The 17,331-nt window shown below is 39.1% G+C and overlaps 1 protein-coding gene across 1 annotated transcript in view; it reads right to left on the bottom strand.

Annotated features, from left to right (window-relative positions):
• The window catches only part of NEK2 (NIMA related kinase 2), a 43,862-nt gene extending 31,093 nt beyond the window's left edge, over positions 1–12,769 (bottom strand). The window contains exons 1-5 of the mRNA XM_053712414.1: positions 12,535–12,769; positions 7,828–8,045; positions 7,509–7,749; positions 5,968–6,050; positions 5,737–5,863 (exon numbers count right to left, since the gene is read on the bottom strand). Of these exons, the coding sequence (XP_053568389.1) occupies positions 5,737–5,863; positions 5,968–6,050; positions 7,509–7,749; positions 7,828–8,045; positions 12,535–12,630 (765 nt within the window). The 5' untranslated portion in view covers positions 12,631–12,769. The remainder of the gene's footprint in view (positions 1–5,736; positions 5,864–5,967; positions 6,051–7,508; positions 7,750–7,827; positions 8,046–12,534) is intronic.
• Positions 12,770–17,331: the final 4,562 nt, after the last annotated feature.

Raw genomic sequence — 17,331 nt, forward strand, 5'->3', positions numbered from 1 at the left:
CTCCCAGTCATATTACAACAGTGGGAGACCAGCTAAAACGGTTTCTATGCAGAAATATACGTTAGCCATGTGGAAAAATCATGCCCCAAGAGATTCATCACCAAAGTACCTCACAAAACGATTAACATGCCAGTAAACGTTTTAAACACAACATTTCATATGCTGTGTAAAGTTATCACTAAGCCTGCTACCAGTCGCTTCTACCGCAGTTAAGGCTCATACATTAATTCAGTATTAACAGTATTTTTTCAGTCAAATTCTATTCCCTAGAAAATAACTCTACTGTGCATACATTTACCAGCCTGATACCAGTCGCTACTACTGCATTTTAGGCTGTACTTACATCATATGGGTATCGGCAGTGTTTTCTTAGTCAATTCCATTCCTAGAAAATATGTTACTGCACATACCTCATTTGCAGGGGACCCCGCATGCTATTCCCTTTTCTGAAGTTACCCCACTCCTCAGAATGTGCGAGAACAGCCAGTGGATCTTAGTTACGTCTGCTAAGATCATAGAAAACGCAGGCAGATTCTTCTTCTAAATACTGCCTGAGAGAAAAAAAACGCACGCTCCGGTGCCATTTAAAATAACAAACTTTTGATTGAAGAATAATTAAGTAAAAAACTCCTAACTCCTCTCACAACCTCCTTCTTTGTTGAGAGTTGCAAGAGAATGACTGGATATGACATGTGAGGGGAGGAGCTATATAGCAGCTCTGCTTGGGTGATCCTCTTGCAACTTCCTGTTGGGAAGGAGAATATATCCCATAAGTAATGGATGACCCGTGGACTGACTACACTTAACAAGAGAAATACTCTTTAATCATGCATTTACAGGGTAGATAAAAATGGATTTTTTTTCAATATATAAAATAATGCTTTGAGGGGGGACCCCGCACACATCCTAGCAAAACATAGCATACATGAATTCAGAGATTTCATTCACTTCCAAAGACAGCGGCTCTTTGTGCCGCTGGAGTATTTTCCTAGCCGCATTTATTCTTGTGCGACAGCAAAGCACTAACATTTGGATTTGCACTGATTAGTGTTGCTGTTGCACAAGAATAAATGCAACAACAACAAAAAAAGCCAAGCAGCACGATGAGCCGCTTTCAGAGGTGAACAAAACCGCTGAATGCGCATATCTAAGATAGTTTCTATTTAAAATAAAAAGTTTATTTATCCTGAAATATAGATTGGTTTATAATTATATAGCAAGATGCTGTAATGTTTAATTTTTGGGGGGTAGATTAAGTTAATGAATCCATTCACAATGTCATGCTCACCCAGAGGTTTGTCAGATTATTTCCAGCAATTTTTCTTGAAGATATCACATATTGCTTTTGTAGTTTAAGAGAATTTGTGTCTGTAGAAATAACATGCCCCTCCCTCACTGCAAAAATTTTTATAATAACAAAAATGTATGCTTACCTGATAAATTTCTTTCCGCATATGGAAAGTCCACATCAATTACTAGTGGGAATATCAATCCTGGCCAGCAGGAGGCAGCAAAGGAGCACCACAGCAAAGCTGTTAAGTGTCACTTCTAACCATAATCCCCAGTCATTCGACTGAAGGGAAATGGAAAAAGAACAAAAAGGTGTAGAGGTGCCTGAGGTTTAGTAAAAAAAATATTATATTTATTATTTTTATTATTATTTACATATATCTATATCTTAATAAAGGGTGGGGTTGTGGACTCTCCATATCCAAAAAGAAACTTATCAGGTAAGCATAAATTTTGTTTTCTTTCCTAAGATATGGAGAGTCCACAACGTCATTCAATTACTGGTGGGAACCAATACCCAAGCTAGAGGACACAAAATGAACAGGGAGGGAGAACAAGACAGGCAGTCCTAAAAAGAAGGCACCACCGCTTGAAGAACCTCTCTCCCAAAAGAGGCCTCAGCAAAACAAATCACACTTCTCAACCAGAGGGAAAGAAGTAGCAGTAGCTTTCTGACCCTTATGCTTTTCTGAGAAACAAACAGGGCAGAAGACTGGTTAAAATCCTTAGTCTGTAGGTAGAATTTTAGAGCATGCACAACATCCAAGTTGTGCAACAGATGCACTTTATGAGAAGGAGGATTGGGACAGAGAGAAAGAACTATTTCCTGATTAATATATTTCTATCCGAAACCACTTTAGGAAGAAACCAAAATTTAGTACGAAGAACCGCCTTATCCGCATGAAAGATAAATCACACTGCAAAGCCAAGAGTTGCAAAACTCATAGCAGAAGAGATAGCAATAAGAAACAAAACCAAAAGATAGCAACTTAATATCTATGGAATGCATTGGCTCAAACGGAGCCTGCTGTAAAAACTTTAAGAACAAGATTAAGGTTCCAAGGAGGAGCAACAGGTTTAAAAACACAGGCCTGATTCTGACCAGGGCCTGGCAAAAAGATTGCACATCTGCCAGACGCTTGTGTAACAAAATAGATAATACAGAAATCTGACCTTTCAAAGAACTGACTGAAAACCCTTTCTCCAGACCTTCCTGGAGGCAAGACAAAATTCTAGGAATCCTGACCCTACTCCAAGAGTAGCCCTTAGATTCACACCAATAAAAAGGTATTTACGCCATATCTTATGGTAAATTTTTCGAGTAACAGCCTTTCAAGCCTGGATCATGGTCTCAATGACCGACTCAGAAAATCCACGCTTAGACAGAACTAAGCGTTCAATCTCCAAGCAGTCAGCTTCAGAGAAACGATATTTGGATGGAGGAATGGACCCCGAGTTAGAAGGTCCTTCCTCAGAGGCAACCTCCAAGGCGGCTGAGAAGACATCTTTACTAGGTCTGCATACCAGATCCTGCGAGACCATGTAGGAGCTATTAGAATTACTGATGCTCTCTCCTGTTTGATACAAGCAGTAACTTGTGGAAGGAGCGCAAACAGGTATGCTAGACCGAAATCCCAAGGAACCGCCAGAGCATCTATCAGAGCGGCCTGAGGATATCTTGACCTTGAACCGTACCTTGGCGTTCTGCCGAGATGCCATCAGATCAGACTCCAGCACCCCCCATTTGAAGGTTAACCTGGAGAACACCTCCGGATGGAGAGCCCACTCCCCAGGATGAAATGTCTGTCTACTCAGGAAATCCGCTTCCCAGTTGTCCACTCCAGGAAAGTGGATGGCAGATAAACAGTTGTGAGCTTCTGCCCACTGAATAATCCGTGCCACCTCCTTCATGGCCAAGGAACTCTGAGTTCCTCCCTGGTGGTTTATGTAAGCCACTGAGGTGATGTTGTCCGACTGAAACCCGATAAACCGAGCTAAGGACATTTGAGGCCAAGCCCTCAGAGCATTGTAAATCGCTCTCAACTCCAAGATGTTTATGGGGAGAGCAGACTTCTCCCGAGTCCATAGTCCCTGTGCTTTTAACAAAAAAAAAAAAAAAAAAAAAAAAAAAAAAGAGGAGAAAGACGGTCTAGAACTCCGAGACAGATCTGAATGGTCTCCGTTCCATTGTCTGAGCATGCATAATTGCAGAGCTCTCAAATGGAATAGAGCAAAGGGAATGGATGTCCATAGAAGCGACCATCAGACCAATTGTTCTCTTTCCAATAAAGGACAGCTGGAAAAAAAAAAACAAAAAAAAATTATGTGAATGAATAATCTATTAAATTGTAGATTAAATGAAATTGGGAGGTGATCGATAGATATATATCTTACTAGTGATTGAAATCAAAGCCACCCCATGTGTTTATAAAAGTGTACACCCTTTTAGAGTATTAGACAAACTCCCATGTTTCTGCAGGTACCATATGAGGTTGTTTTTGGATTTTACTGGGTGTAAACCAAACTATACGAACAAGAGTCATGTGAGCAAAATGTGTTTAAAACTTTTATAGTTCAGTCTCTATGTGCAAGATTTAGATGATTTCTTATTCAATCATGTATGGGATGGTGAACTATTGTTTATGCAAACAAAACAAGTTAAAGAGTAAGGTCAAAATTAGACATAGCATAACATTTTAAACATTCCATTTTACTTATATTTAAATTTGCTTCCTTCTCTCGATATCCTTTAAAGGGTTTATCTAGGCAAGCTCAGGTGCAGCGAATCACTTGGGTCCTAGCTGCCGATTAGTGGTATGTATGCATTTTTTTTTTTTTTTAAACTACACACACACACATTGTCATTGGCTCAGTTAGCAACCAGTAGTGCATTGCTGCTCCATCAAAGAAAATTAAGCAAATGTTATAATAGAGCATACAACTTGCCAGTTTACGTCTACCTAAATCATGAAAGTAAAATGTTAGGTTTCATGTCCCTTTAAAAGGAACGTAAAGTGGTGTGTGCGCGCGCGCGCATGTGTGATTCAGATAGAGCATGCAATTTTAAAATTTACTTTAATGTCTTGGTACCCTTTGTTCAAAATCAAACACAGGCCCAGGAGCAGCAATGCTCTACTGAGTGCTAGCTGCACATGTGTCTGGTCATTTGCTAATCCAGCGTTTGCAGTTAGCTCCCAGTAGTGTATTGCTGCTCCTTTGAGAAAAGGATACCAAGAGGACAAGTTTGGTAAGAGAATAGAAAGTAGTTTACAATTCTATGCTCTATCTGAACTATGAAAGAGTGTTGGGTTTCATGCCCCTTTAATATATTTAACCCCTAAAGGAAGGAGGCAATAGCCCAAGTCCTGAAACGTAAACCAAGAGTTAGAATTTGAGCTATGTTTGTTCAACCATAATTTACTTCTCACATTAAGTGCTCCCACACACTTTTTTTGTTTGTTTTTTTAAAAAGGCCAAATAGGGCTTTTTATCGTCAGTATTTAAATATGAATAAAAGATAAGTGTGATAATTTAAGATTTTTTTTTTTTTTACTTTTTCCTCAACACACATTTTTTATTGTTAATATCATAATCCTGGTTTTGGAGCAATAAAGACACTGATATTTGTATTCTGCAATGTCCCATGAGTATAGGAATACCCCCATGTACAGGTTTTATGGGGCCTGGCAATTTCAGTCTTTATATATGGAATTTTTTTTATTTTTAACTCCTACCCAACACTAACTCCCAAAACGCACCCATCAATTATACCCCTATTTCCCATTTACTAATTAGTGATCAGCACCTAAAGGGTTAACCCCTTCACACGCTTACGGCAGCATGAAACGCCATATGTCATGTGGCATCCTGCAGTCTCCTGCTTTAAGGAAAAGGATAATCAGATTGGGAGGCGGGGAGTGCACAGCCAACATCATAGGCAGTCCACCATGACCCAATCCCAGCCTTGAAATCATGTGATTGCATCAATGGTCATTTTTTCAAGCACACATTTACATCAATGTTAAACAATTGCCCAGGGCATGGATTATTATATATAAACTATATGGGACACTTTGTAGGATAAATCTATATGCCCTTCTCACCTCAGATCACACTGAGGAAAGTGAGGTGTAGAGGGAAGTGCAGATTGGCTGTCACGTGGTATCAGTGACTCCAATAGCCCTGATTGGCTACTTGGGGACTGTCTGGTTTTCTAGGCAAGTCCCTGCGTCAGATCCAAGTGGATAAGTATTACAGGGGGGCCACAGAAGTTAGGCTGGTCCATGCTGTCATTAAGGCACAGCATTGGCGTGGAATGTCATCTAGGGGTTAAGATACCCAGTTAAAATAGGTGATGTTAAGTGAGTAAACCCTAAATACAAGAAAAAAAAAAATAGCAATATACCAATCTTCAAAACATGATAATTACATGACATTAACTCAAACCTTAAGATGTAACATTTTTGTTATCACTTGATTCAGATCTTCAGAATAACGATATGGGATTCGTCTAAACTTTCCTTCCCTTATTTTTTCTGTCAACTCCTTCTGATTATAGGCAGTAAATGGTGGCCTGAAATAAATAGTTCACATCTTAAAATTACCAGGAAAAAGAAAAGAACAAAAACAAAAAAAACACACACACACCACGACAAAACAAAAAGTAACTATACTTACGAAAGGGCACAAAGTTCATATAGAAGGCAGCCGAGAGACCAGATATCCGACTTCTCATTATAGGACATACGATTCATTTGCTCCTAAAAAATGAAAAATTTTACATTTAAAAACTTCTGAACCAAGTTTAAATGCACTATTGTGGAATTTTTGCAGACAACAACTTCACAAGTATTCCCTTTAAATGGATATAAAAACAATGCACTTTTAGTAACAAACGTTAAATCAAAGTTTAAAGGGATAGTAAACCCAAAAAATATTTTCAACTCATTCAAAACTTCTTTTTATAATAAAGCCTTTTGTAATTGGGACCTTTGTACAGTTTTCTTTCCATTTCTTGAAATTTTAATTGAAACATTAATTTTGCGCCAAACCCATTTTCTACTTATTATGCAGCATGTTACGATGTTCTACCTAGGTAGAAACATCATGGCGGCCCGCATGCGCAATTAAACTATTTACACTATAACACATGCGCAGACTCGCCCCCGTCTCCAGCACCGCTTTCGGCAGTCTACTGGGAGGAGACAGGAACACAAGTTACTAGAGCGGCAGCTCTAGCCACCTGACAGATTTGTATTACAGTATCTCAGAAACCGGCCGGCATCAACAGTGTGTATGTTAGGATTCTTCCCTGTTTGTGATGAAGTGCATCTGTGCTTCTGACATTTACAGCGCGAGTATGAGCGCTCTGTTTATTTACACTGTCGGACTCATCTCCCCCTCCCCTCTTGATGCGTTTCCTTTCATGTGGAATTGGAGCCCTCTCTAATCAAACACAGCGAGGGAGAGGGGGAGATAAGCCGGACAGTTTAAACAGAGCTTTCACACTGCTGCTGTATTCAAATTCTGAACTTGAAGCAAAGGTGCACTAAATCACAGGCAGGGAAGAATTCTAGTATAAACGCTGCTCTCGTTAGTGCAGGGCTGAACTGGGACAAAAGCAGCAGCAAAGTCTTGCACAGCTAGTCTCAGCTAAGGTTATTTTATTATTCCCTATGTGAAGCTCAAGCTGCCCCTGCAATACAGATGAATAGGCTATGAACAGCTGTACATTAACAGAGACTGCGCATGCAATGTTGACTGAAGGCAATATTGAAATGAAGGGATCCAGTCGCTTCACCATTGGATGGGGGGCGGATGCTGGATTTACGTAAGCCATGCCTTATTTTATGGGCAGTCATTACTGCTCATTTCATAATAGTTTATTGCTAAAAAATAAGGTATGTAAAAGCTTAATTTTGTCTTAAAAAACGGTTTAATTTAATTGCATTTATAATAGTCATTATAATAGTTTAATTAGCGTCAAATGGGAACAATTTCTAACCCTTTAAATAAAAAAACACACACACACACCTCAATCTAATCATGAACATTCAATACTATATCCACCAGTGTTCTGCAGCAAATGCCAGTATCCTGCAAACCAGAAGTTGAACAAGTCCAATGAGTATAGCGTAAAACATCGCCAATTTCTACAAGTATCTAATGAGGCTGGTCTAGCAGAGACAGAACCCTTGTCCATAAAGACTAGTACTTACAGGAGACATATAATATGGAGTGCCAACAAATGTTTTGGCAAAACTTGTATCATGATGCAGTATTCTGGCCAACCCAAAGTCTCCAAGCTTCACATTCTTTTTGGCATCTAAAAATATGTTTGCAGGTTTTAGGTCTCTATGAAGTACCGTATGGCCACCATCTCCTCGTCTATGACAATCCTTTAACGCCAAAGCAAGCTGAGCAAACACACGCAGAATAAAGTCTTCTTCTAAATATTGCCTGGAAAAAAATTAATTGGAATTAAGTTTGTATTAATCATACACTTATTTCAGCAGAAGAAATTTAACATGGATTTACCTCTCTTTTGTACATTTAGAAATTAGGCTGGCCAGGTCCCCACCTTCACAGTACTCCATCACTATATAAAGAGTAGTGTTTGTTCGGTCAATGATACGGTCATAATAGCGAACAATGTTGGGATGTCGGAGCTCACGCAGTAAATTCACTTCAGAGACCAGCATTTGCTTCTCTGCCTCAGACATGGTGCCATAGTCCAGCTCTTTCCAAACTAAAGTCTATAAAAGTAGAAATGAACAGTTAGTTGCAAATAAAACTGGATTTAAAATTAAATCACAGGGTAATTAATGTTATCGTACATACACAATGAAAGATACTGAAACTAGGAGCATTCTGTTCAAAACTGAAATGGACACACTTGTGACAGATTTTTCTGGAAGTAGGCTTAAAGGGACACTGAACCCAATTTTTTTCTTTCACGATTCAGATAGAGCATGCAACTTTCGAGTTCACTCCTATTTTTTCTTCATCCTCTTGCTTGCTGTTACTTAGCATGTCTGATGAAGGGGAGCATTCCCCAAAACGTCACTAAATAAATTTTACTTAATTACTAAGACCAGAGAGTGCGATAGAGAAAATACATACATACATACATATACACACATATACTCATGTGTTTATATGTGCATTTGTGTTGGAAAAATGGCACCTATAGACTTACTTGACACAGTGTTGCCAAAAACCTTTTCACCCTCGTCATGCCGCAACTCCCTACAGTGTCTGGCTGGACATCAGGGAAAACTGACAGAGGAGTTAAATTACAAATCTCCCTATGCTCATTGCGTAGTACTGCGCAACTTGCGTAGCTAGATTGTATATTTAACTGCTCCTGCCCGGCGCGCTGCTCAGAGAGGTTGATATAGACTTGGCTTGAAATAGTTGAATTATAGTATATATAAAAAAAGAAAAATCTTAACCCTTTTAGTGCTAAGCTGAACTTTTTTTGTTTAATGTTTTTACATAAAACATTTAACTTTTTTTTTTTTTTTTACAGATCCAAGACTTATAGGAGATTACCTTTCCAATGGTGGGTCTTGGGGGTCTGTAGCTGCCTGAGACACAGGCTTCCAAGCAGCATGCCCCCTTTCCCTATACTTTGCATTGTCCATTTTAAATAAAGTTGAGCAGTGACGTCACCGCGAAAAACGTGAAGCCCCGGCAATGCCTGTCACTATACAGGCCCGATCACCGAGGTAGGAGCGGGTGGCAGTGTTAATTTCGGCAAAAGAAATGCTGATGACTAAAATACGACTAAAACTAAAATGGCATTTTAGTCAAAAGACTATGACTAAAACTAAATTTGCTGACAAACACATTTTATGCAAGGTGTTATAATCAATCCATATCCAATTACTGCTCTTTTGTAAAATTTACGAAACTTAATTTTATTAAATTTTAAGATAAAGACAGGTTATATACCACAACAGTTAAATCTGTATTGCATGTTCAAACCTCAATACCATAAATAAAAACAGGTTAATAAACCTTTACTCCAGGAGTATCTAATGAGTTTGGAAGTTCTAGAGCAGTGCTAATATTGTTGCCAAAAAAATTTTGAATCTGTGAATAAATTGATTCTTCCTATAGAAATAAGCATAACCCACGAGTATGGGTTTAAGTTATGCTGTGCCTGTGCTAGCTGCAGAAACTTTTTGTTGTGTTGAGTTACTTAAAACTTGTTTTAATTATTAACAGAGAAAAGTTAAAGTTTTTAATATTGGGTAATATGTGCAATACAGTTTACAGTTTTTTTTTATACAATTTAAAGTTGCACTTCTGTTTGTTTACGAAACTTGGTTTTATTTCATTTTAAGTTTAATAAAGATGTTACATATCACAACGGCTAAATCTGTGTCTGTATTGCATGTTTAAACCTTAAAGGGACAGTCAAGTATAAATTAAACTTTCATTATTCAGATAGGACTTTAAATTTTAATTGACTTTCCAATTTACTTTTATCATCAAATTTGCTTGTTTCTCTTGGTATTCTTAGTTTAAACTAAACATAGGTAGGCTCATATGCTAATTTCTAAGCCTTTGAGGGCTGCCTCTTATCACATTCTTTTTAAATCTCTTTTCAACACAAAGAGATAGAAAGTACACGTGGGCTATATAGATAACAGTGTTCAGGCACAGAAAGTTATTTAAGATCTCGCACAATACAATGCTAAATTTAAGACAATAGATAATAAACAGTCACAGTCATGTGATCAGGGGGCTGGAAGAAGGTTCTTAGATACAAGGTAATCACAGAGGTAAAAAGTATATTAATATAACAGTGTTGGTTATGCAAAACTGGGGAATGAGTAATAAAGGGATTATCTATCTTTTAAAACAATAACAATTCTATGGTTGACTGTCCCTTTAATACTATAAATAACAACAAGTGTTATGTTTACTCCTGGAGTATATAATCAGTTTGCAAATTATAGAGAAATGCTTAAATAATGCAGTACACTTTAACTAAACCCCGACTGGAACTAAAATGGCATTTTAGTCAAGAATAAATTGAAATTTGCTGTCAAAATTAACACTGGGCCGGGTGGAAGCCTCCAGATCTCCCTCAAGGTGGGAGAGTGCTAGTGACGGCTTTGAGCGGTCGTTAGCACCTGAGTGAAACAATTTTTCGATGGCTCAGAGCCGTCGTTGGCACTCAAAAGGTTAAAATAAAACTCTTTGCAGTATTTTTGCTAATTCCTTCAGATAGACTTACATCACTGTTGGTCTGCCTTCCTACATTTTTTTTTTTAATTAAATATTAATTATTTTTCATTCTAATAATTTTCCAACACACAAAGCCATTCCACCTGAATTCCATTAACTGACATCCAGCAGATCAGCAATATCCCACCAGTATTATAGTAATTGCCAGTAACATCAGGCGTGGTTAGCTCACATCCATAGTGAGAGCTTTCTAAAATAAAACTTAATTTACGACTCCAATGTCTTTCCATGATCATAAGTAGTTTTGAACAATTCCTAACTGGGGAGGTAACTTGGAAGACTTGTGGTCCTTTAAAAACAAATTATTCCCCCCCACACTTTCTTCCTCTGCAGTTCAAAAGTTGGCACTCACCATTCATCTGTCATTCGGAAGTATTCTTTCCATTCTGTCATTCAATTCCAAAAAATTATTCTTAAAAATGTGTAATTATATACATAATGTAAACTTAGCTATGGATATACTAGTTATGAATAAATATATATATATACACATACACACACACACACACAATAGGAGGTTTGTACCTTAAAAAAAAAAAAATTCATGTTAGTGTTTAAAGGGATTCAAAATTGTTAGAGTTTATTGGCCCCTGAGGTCAGAAAGGTTGGTGACCCCTGCAGTGATTTGCAACCTTTTTTTTGCCGTGGCACACTTTTTCACATTAAAAAATCCTGTGGCACACCACCATATATATACACACACATATACACACTGTACTGTGCTGTCATGCTACAAACTATACATGACATATTGACATTCATTCACAAACAATCATAATGATTGTCTGTGAATGAATGTCATGGTTGTAAATGATGCCTGATGAGCCTGTCACATACCTCCCAATATTTCAAAATTTGAAAGAGGGACACCCCTGCACTGTTGTCAGTCTGCCGCGGCACACCTGAGGACCTCTCACGGCACACTAGAGTGCCACGGCACACCTGAGGACCTCTCACGGCACACTAGAGTGCCACGGCACACCTGAGGACCTCTCACGGCACACTAGAGTGCCACGGCACACCTGAGGACCTCTCACGGCACACTAGAGTGCCACGGCACACCTGAGGACCTCTCACGGCACACTAGAGTGCCACGGCACACCTGAGGACCTCTCACGGCACACTAGAGTGCCACGGCACACCTGAGGACCTCTCACGGCACACTAGAGTGCCACGGCACACCTGAGGACCTCTCACGGCACACTAGAGTGCCACGGCACACCTGAGGACCTCTCACGGCACACTAGTTGAAAAACACTGCTCTAGGTGACGCTTTTGCAAAATAAAAACCATCCATAGCTGCTGTTATAGGTTTGTCCACTTGGGGGAAGATTGCCTCTGTATCAATACTCAGCAAATGCCACAGATCGACCCAAATGAAAGCACCTCTGTGCTAAACTTATCTTCAGATTAGATAATCGTGTTGTGCAGGTTACTCAGCTTTACAGCATGTTGCAGACCAGGGAAAACTAGACCGGTTTAGTTCTACAGTCTTCTCTGTCAACATCCAATTTGCCTTACATATAAACCAAGTATCCTTACTTGTATGGTTTTCATAACCACAGAGCCTGTCATGGGTATTGTATGTGCAATATTAAATAGTTCTTACGATTATATATATATATAGATAGATAGATAGATAGATAGATAGATAGAGATATATATATATATATATAGTAAAATCTTAGTTTAACGTTCTTAATTATTTTCTCAGCCACTAAGATTTTACACACACATATATATATATATATATATCCCATCCCCATTATTAAAATTCTCTAACAGAATGTGCAAATGTGTCCTTGTCACCTCTACTATAAGCTTATTACAACCTTCCTGACAAGATTCACTTCTTTAATTTGCTCTTGACACCATAATATTTATATGAAACACAACGAATGCCGCTAGTCGCTGTTTACCTCGACTGGCCCCTAAAAGCCCAACCGATAGTATAATCTACACTTGACCAGGTCAGACGCTCACCTTGCCATCAGATCGCCTGCGAACTTTCTGACATTTCCCGTAAGAACCAGAGCCGATGGTGTACAAAACCTCATAATCTTCCACGCGTGACGGCATCTTTCAATCCTTCTCACAAACACCGAAGAACCGAACACACACCATATACCTCCGCTACAGCCTATTCCCTCATATATTTGCCCAGGCCCAGCAGCCACTAAGCATTTTAAACGTTGCAACTTCCAGGTTACCTGCGTGCTTATTGGCTAACACAACACAACTCCTTGATCGTTGATTGGCTGTTACGAGGAAAACAAAACGCACCACGCACTATTGTAAGCTGCAGTTGTTAGCGTCGTGTGGGCGGGACTTGTTACCCAGCGGATTTGCAGGCGCGGGCTGAGGGGCGCGTGTTGAAACTGTGTAACTGAGCGCTCGCGGCTCGAGTCAAGTGTAGCGATCATCATTAGACCCTGAGCACAGCAGGCGCGTACCCTGATACACACAGAGCCTTTCAGTGTACTGTTTAGTACACACACAGCCTGTCTGGTACTGAGAGCGGGGCGCAGCTGTTGTGTAGCAGCTGACGCCTGACTGTATTTCAACTACAGTGAGATTAGTAAGTTGTATACTACGAAAAAGAAAATAATATAAGCAATGTAATGATCACGTTTCACAATTTGGTTTATTGTACGAACTTTGGGTTGCTCACAATTATTTTATGATTATTTCCGTGTTTACAGCTGTTGGGGAGATTTTTTTCGAATGTAATCATAATCAGACGTCATTAACAGTACTTTCTTGTTATCAGTTTGGTAAATAATGGCCCTATACTGAAAGGGACACTAAAGTCAGAATTAAACTTTCATGCATGAACTAGAGTAATGCAATTTTAAGTCTTCCCATTTTATTTCCATTATCAAATTGTGAACAATCTTTATATATACACTTTCTGAGGCACCAGCTACTACTAAGGCTGTGCAAGGAGTCACAGCACATGAGGCTGGTTGTCAAATGATACAGGGGACAAGGAACTGTAAGAAAACTAAGACATTTCTGCTCATTTGAAATCCAAAGTAAACATCATTGCATTGTCTTTTTATTATGCCTCTGTTGATTATGCAGTTATACTGTATTTACTGTCTTTTAATATATGGATCAAACTCTAAATGCAAGTGACTAAATGATGTTATGGCAGCATTGAGATTACCGCACTGAAAACCATAAATATTACTTACGACGGGCACAGTAATATAATAAATGAAGACTAAGGTCACATAGTTACATACAAATGTTTAAAACAATTATGACTGTGGTACAAAGTTACATTTCATCATCATACTGTAATAAAAAAAATACACTACCTGATTTATTATAATGAAAGACATGCTAACTTATTTATTTTGTATTGCATAAACAAAGCTCTCGTACTGGTCTGCATAATAAATATGATAAATAACAAGATGAGATTTAACTCTTAAGCACAAGACAAGTCTTTTGCACCCCTTATGCTCAGTGCCGTAACCAACAGCATGTATGCAAATTTATAAAAAAAAAGGCTATAGACAGGGGTGAAACAGGGTGTATGTCCCCTGGCTTGATCACATGTCTAAAGTCTGATCCTGGAGAAAAGACACAAAAGAACTTTAAAGGGACACTAAAGTCAAAATGAAACTTTCATAATTTAGAGCATGCAATTTTAAGACTTTCCAATATACTCCCATTATCAAATTGTGCCCAGTATACACACTTTTTAAGGCACCAGCTTCTACTGAACATGTGCAAGAGTTCTCAGTGTATGCGCATATGAGTCTGTGATTGGCTGATGGCTGTCATATTATAGAGGGGGCTGGCAAATTGAAGTACATTTTGAAATTGGTCAGAAAAAAGCTGCTGTTCATTTAAAATTCAGAGTAAGTGCTATTGCATTGTCTCTATTATGTACTTGCTAATGTCCCTTTTACATGTGCCAGTACTGTTTGGCTCATCACAATACAATTTCTTACATTTACAGGTTAAAGAAGAGAGAAAAGTAGGCGCTATGGAACCCCTATACTTCTTAAATTTAAAGGATAATCCCAAGCCTAGTACCCTTTTTTCCTCCTCTTTCAGTGGATAGCTACTAATATTAAATACGCCATTGTCGGTTGGTTCTGTCTTTATCTCTTGTCCCTCCTTTCCCTCGTTTTTTTTTTTTTAAATTTCTATTCCTTCCTCCTCTCTTTCCTCTAGTGCTCTTTTTCTAAGGTTCATTAGAGGTGCTAGATGCACCCTCTCTGATATGAGGGTGTCCCCTAAAAAATGGACATGTGCGATCGCTTGGCTCTGGGTTCCAATTTCTCTCAAGGGTTCAATATTACCACCTTGCGCTAACGGTTGGAATCTGTTCCTTAAGGGAACCCTCCAATTTTTCTCCTCCCTTCTTTGTGGTGGGAGAAAGGATCTATGGTGGGATCTGTTAGAATAATTCCTTTCATTTCTAGTGTGGTAATTCCTGTCTATATTCCCTTTCTAGTATGTATTCTCTTTCTGGTCTATGTTTTCTTCTGTTCTTTTAAGGGTACCTATGGTTGTGCCAATCCGTTTTATATCTGTTATCTGAATGGTACCAGTCGGTATTATTTCTATTCGCAGAGTATCTACCCTGACTGTTAGTGTTGGAATAGTAGAAATTATTATGATCATCGTCTTGGTTAGATCTGGGATATGGATCAAACGTGTGGCTCTGATGATAAGAATTATAATCAGGGGTGGCATTCACCTTATAAATCATATTTGGGTAGTTCCAATCCCCTCTAGTGAAATGTGGAGATGGGATGGTCCTTTCTCTGTTCTTTTTAAACAATTTTGTCATAATTGGTGTTCTATTCGGTTCTATATGTGTGTTTTTCTATTATTAGAGTTTACACCGTTATCTTCAAATGACATAGAAGGGGTAAAATTAAGATTTTGGAGTTTGTGGATGAAATAATTTGTGGACCCTCATTTGTGGGCCCTCATTTGTTTGAATAGTCGTCCTGGTCTCTTTTCAATTTTTTCTTCTTAACCCTTTGTAATTCTGAATTTGTATTATTTTACGGCTCTAATCATTTCTATTTTTCTTTTCTTATAGATTTCAGAGTCTTTTCTACTCTATAGGATATTTTTTATTTAATTTATCCTTGTATCTAATATTTCAAGACTAATGGTTCTAGTTTTTTTTATAATGTCAATTAATGTAAAAGAAGCTTTCTTTAGGGACGTGAACCATTCGTCTTTGAGGTCCTCATTTAGATTGAATGTGCATATTTTTTTCCAGTCTAAGACCTCTTGGTACTATGTTGAGTGAAAACTATTTTTCTGTTTTTTGTTTCAGTTCTTTAATCATGATTTTTTCTAATTCGATCATTAATTCATTTGTACTAATATTAGTATTGTCTACATTGACTGATTCAATATTTATATTGTCAGTTTCTATTTCTATAAGAAAATTGTCTCTAGCCATTGCTCGTTGCCAGGGGCAGTGTCGGCTCAGATGCCGGTCAGACCTCAGTGGCGTGAATCCTGTGCCTATTAAAACTTTCCACAAACGATCTGTCACTGCCAAAGTATAGGTGTTACTTTGTGTACTCCTGGGTGTGACAGATAGTTCTTTCTAAGTGCCTAAATACCGTTACTGAACCTGCCTGCCTGACTACTCTCCTGCCTTAACCCTTAAACTGCTGGATTGATTACTGTTGCTGAACCTGCCTGCCTTACTACTCTACCTGCCTTAACCCTTAACTGCTGGATTGATTACTATTGCTGAACCTGCCTGTCTGACTACTCTACCTGCCTTAACCATCAATCTGTTGGACTGCTTTACTGTTGCCAAACCCTGCCTGTCTGACCATTCTAGTGGTTTATCCTTGGACTGCTTTACTGTTGCCAAACCCTGCCTGCCTGACCATTCTAGTGGTTTATCCTTGGACTGTTTTGCTGTTGCCAAACCCTGCCTGCCTGACCATTCTAGTGATTCATCCTTGGATTGCTCTGCTGTTGCCATTGGGGACTGTCCTGCCTGTGGTGAGTGCCGCCTTCCTTATCTCTCTAACTTTCTCTGCTCTAGGATATTCCCTATCATTCCAGCTCGACATCGGTATAACAAGACTACTGTCCGAGTTTGGTCTGATAGAGGAGTATCGCACAAGCGTTACATTATACTTGGGCCATGCAGCCCGATGAGGTGGCACAAGCTGTTTATCTTCAGGGACAGATGTTGGGAACCCATATCACACAATTGCAGAATATGGATTCCAAGTTAGAGGCTATTACCGCTCAACTCTCCTTACTAGTTGCAGCGAGGGATACCGCTCCTGTTACTACACTACCAGCCCCTATTCCTAGTACTGTGACTTCTTCCTCTGCTTCTGGAAGTATACCCCGGATACCCTTGCCTGACAAGTATGAAGGTACTACTGATTGCAGGGGCTTTCTAAACCAATGCAGGCTGCACTTCCACAATGATCCTCACACCTTTCAGTCTCATCAGTCAAGGGTCACAGTTATCATTTCCTTGTTAAAGGACAGGGCCCTAGCCTGGGTCTCTCTCCCCTTTTGGAACAGAATACTACACTCCTGCGTGATGCTGATGAGTTCATTTCTGCTTTATCTTCTGTGTTTGGGACTTCTGGCCGTACCTCTGCTGCGGAATATTCTCTCCTGGATCTCCACCAGGGTAATAAAACTGTGGCACAATTTGCCATCGAGTTCTGCACCTTGGCACTTGAAACCACTTGGGATGGCAGTGCTCTCAAGGCAGCCTTTAGGAGGGGTCTCCATGAACGCATCAAAGATGAACTC

Source organism: Bombina bombina, chromosome 4 (genome assembly GCF_027579735.1).
Source record: "Bombina bombina isolate aBomBom1 chromosome 4, aBomBom1.pri, whole genome shotgun sequence".
Classification (NCBI taxonomy): domain Eukaryota; kingdom Metazoa; phylum Chordata; class Amphibia; order Anura; family Bombinatoridae; genus Bombina; species Bombina bombina.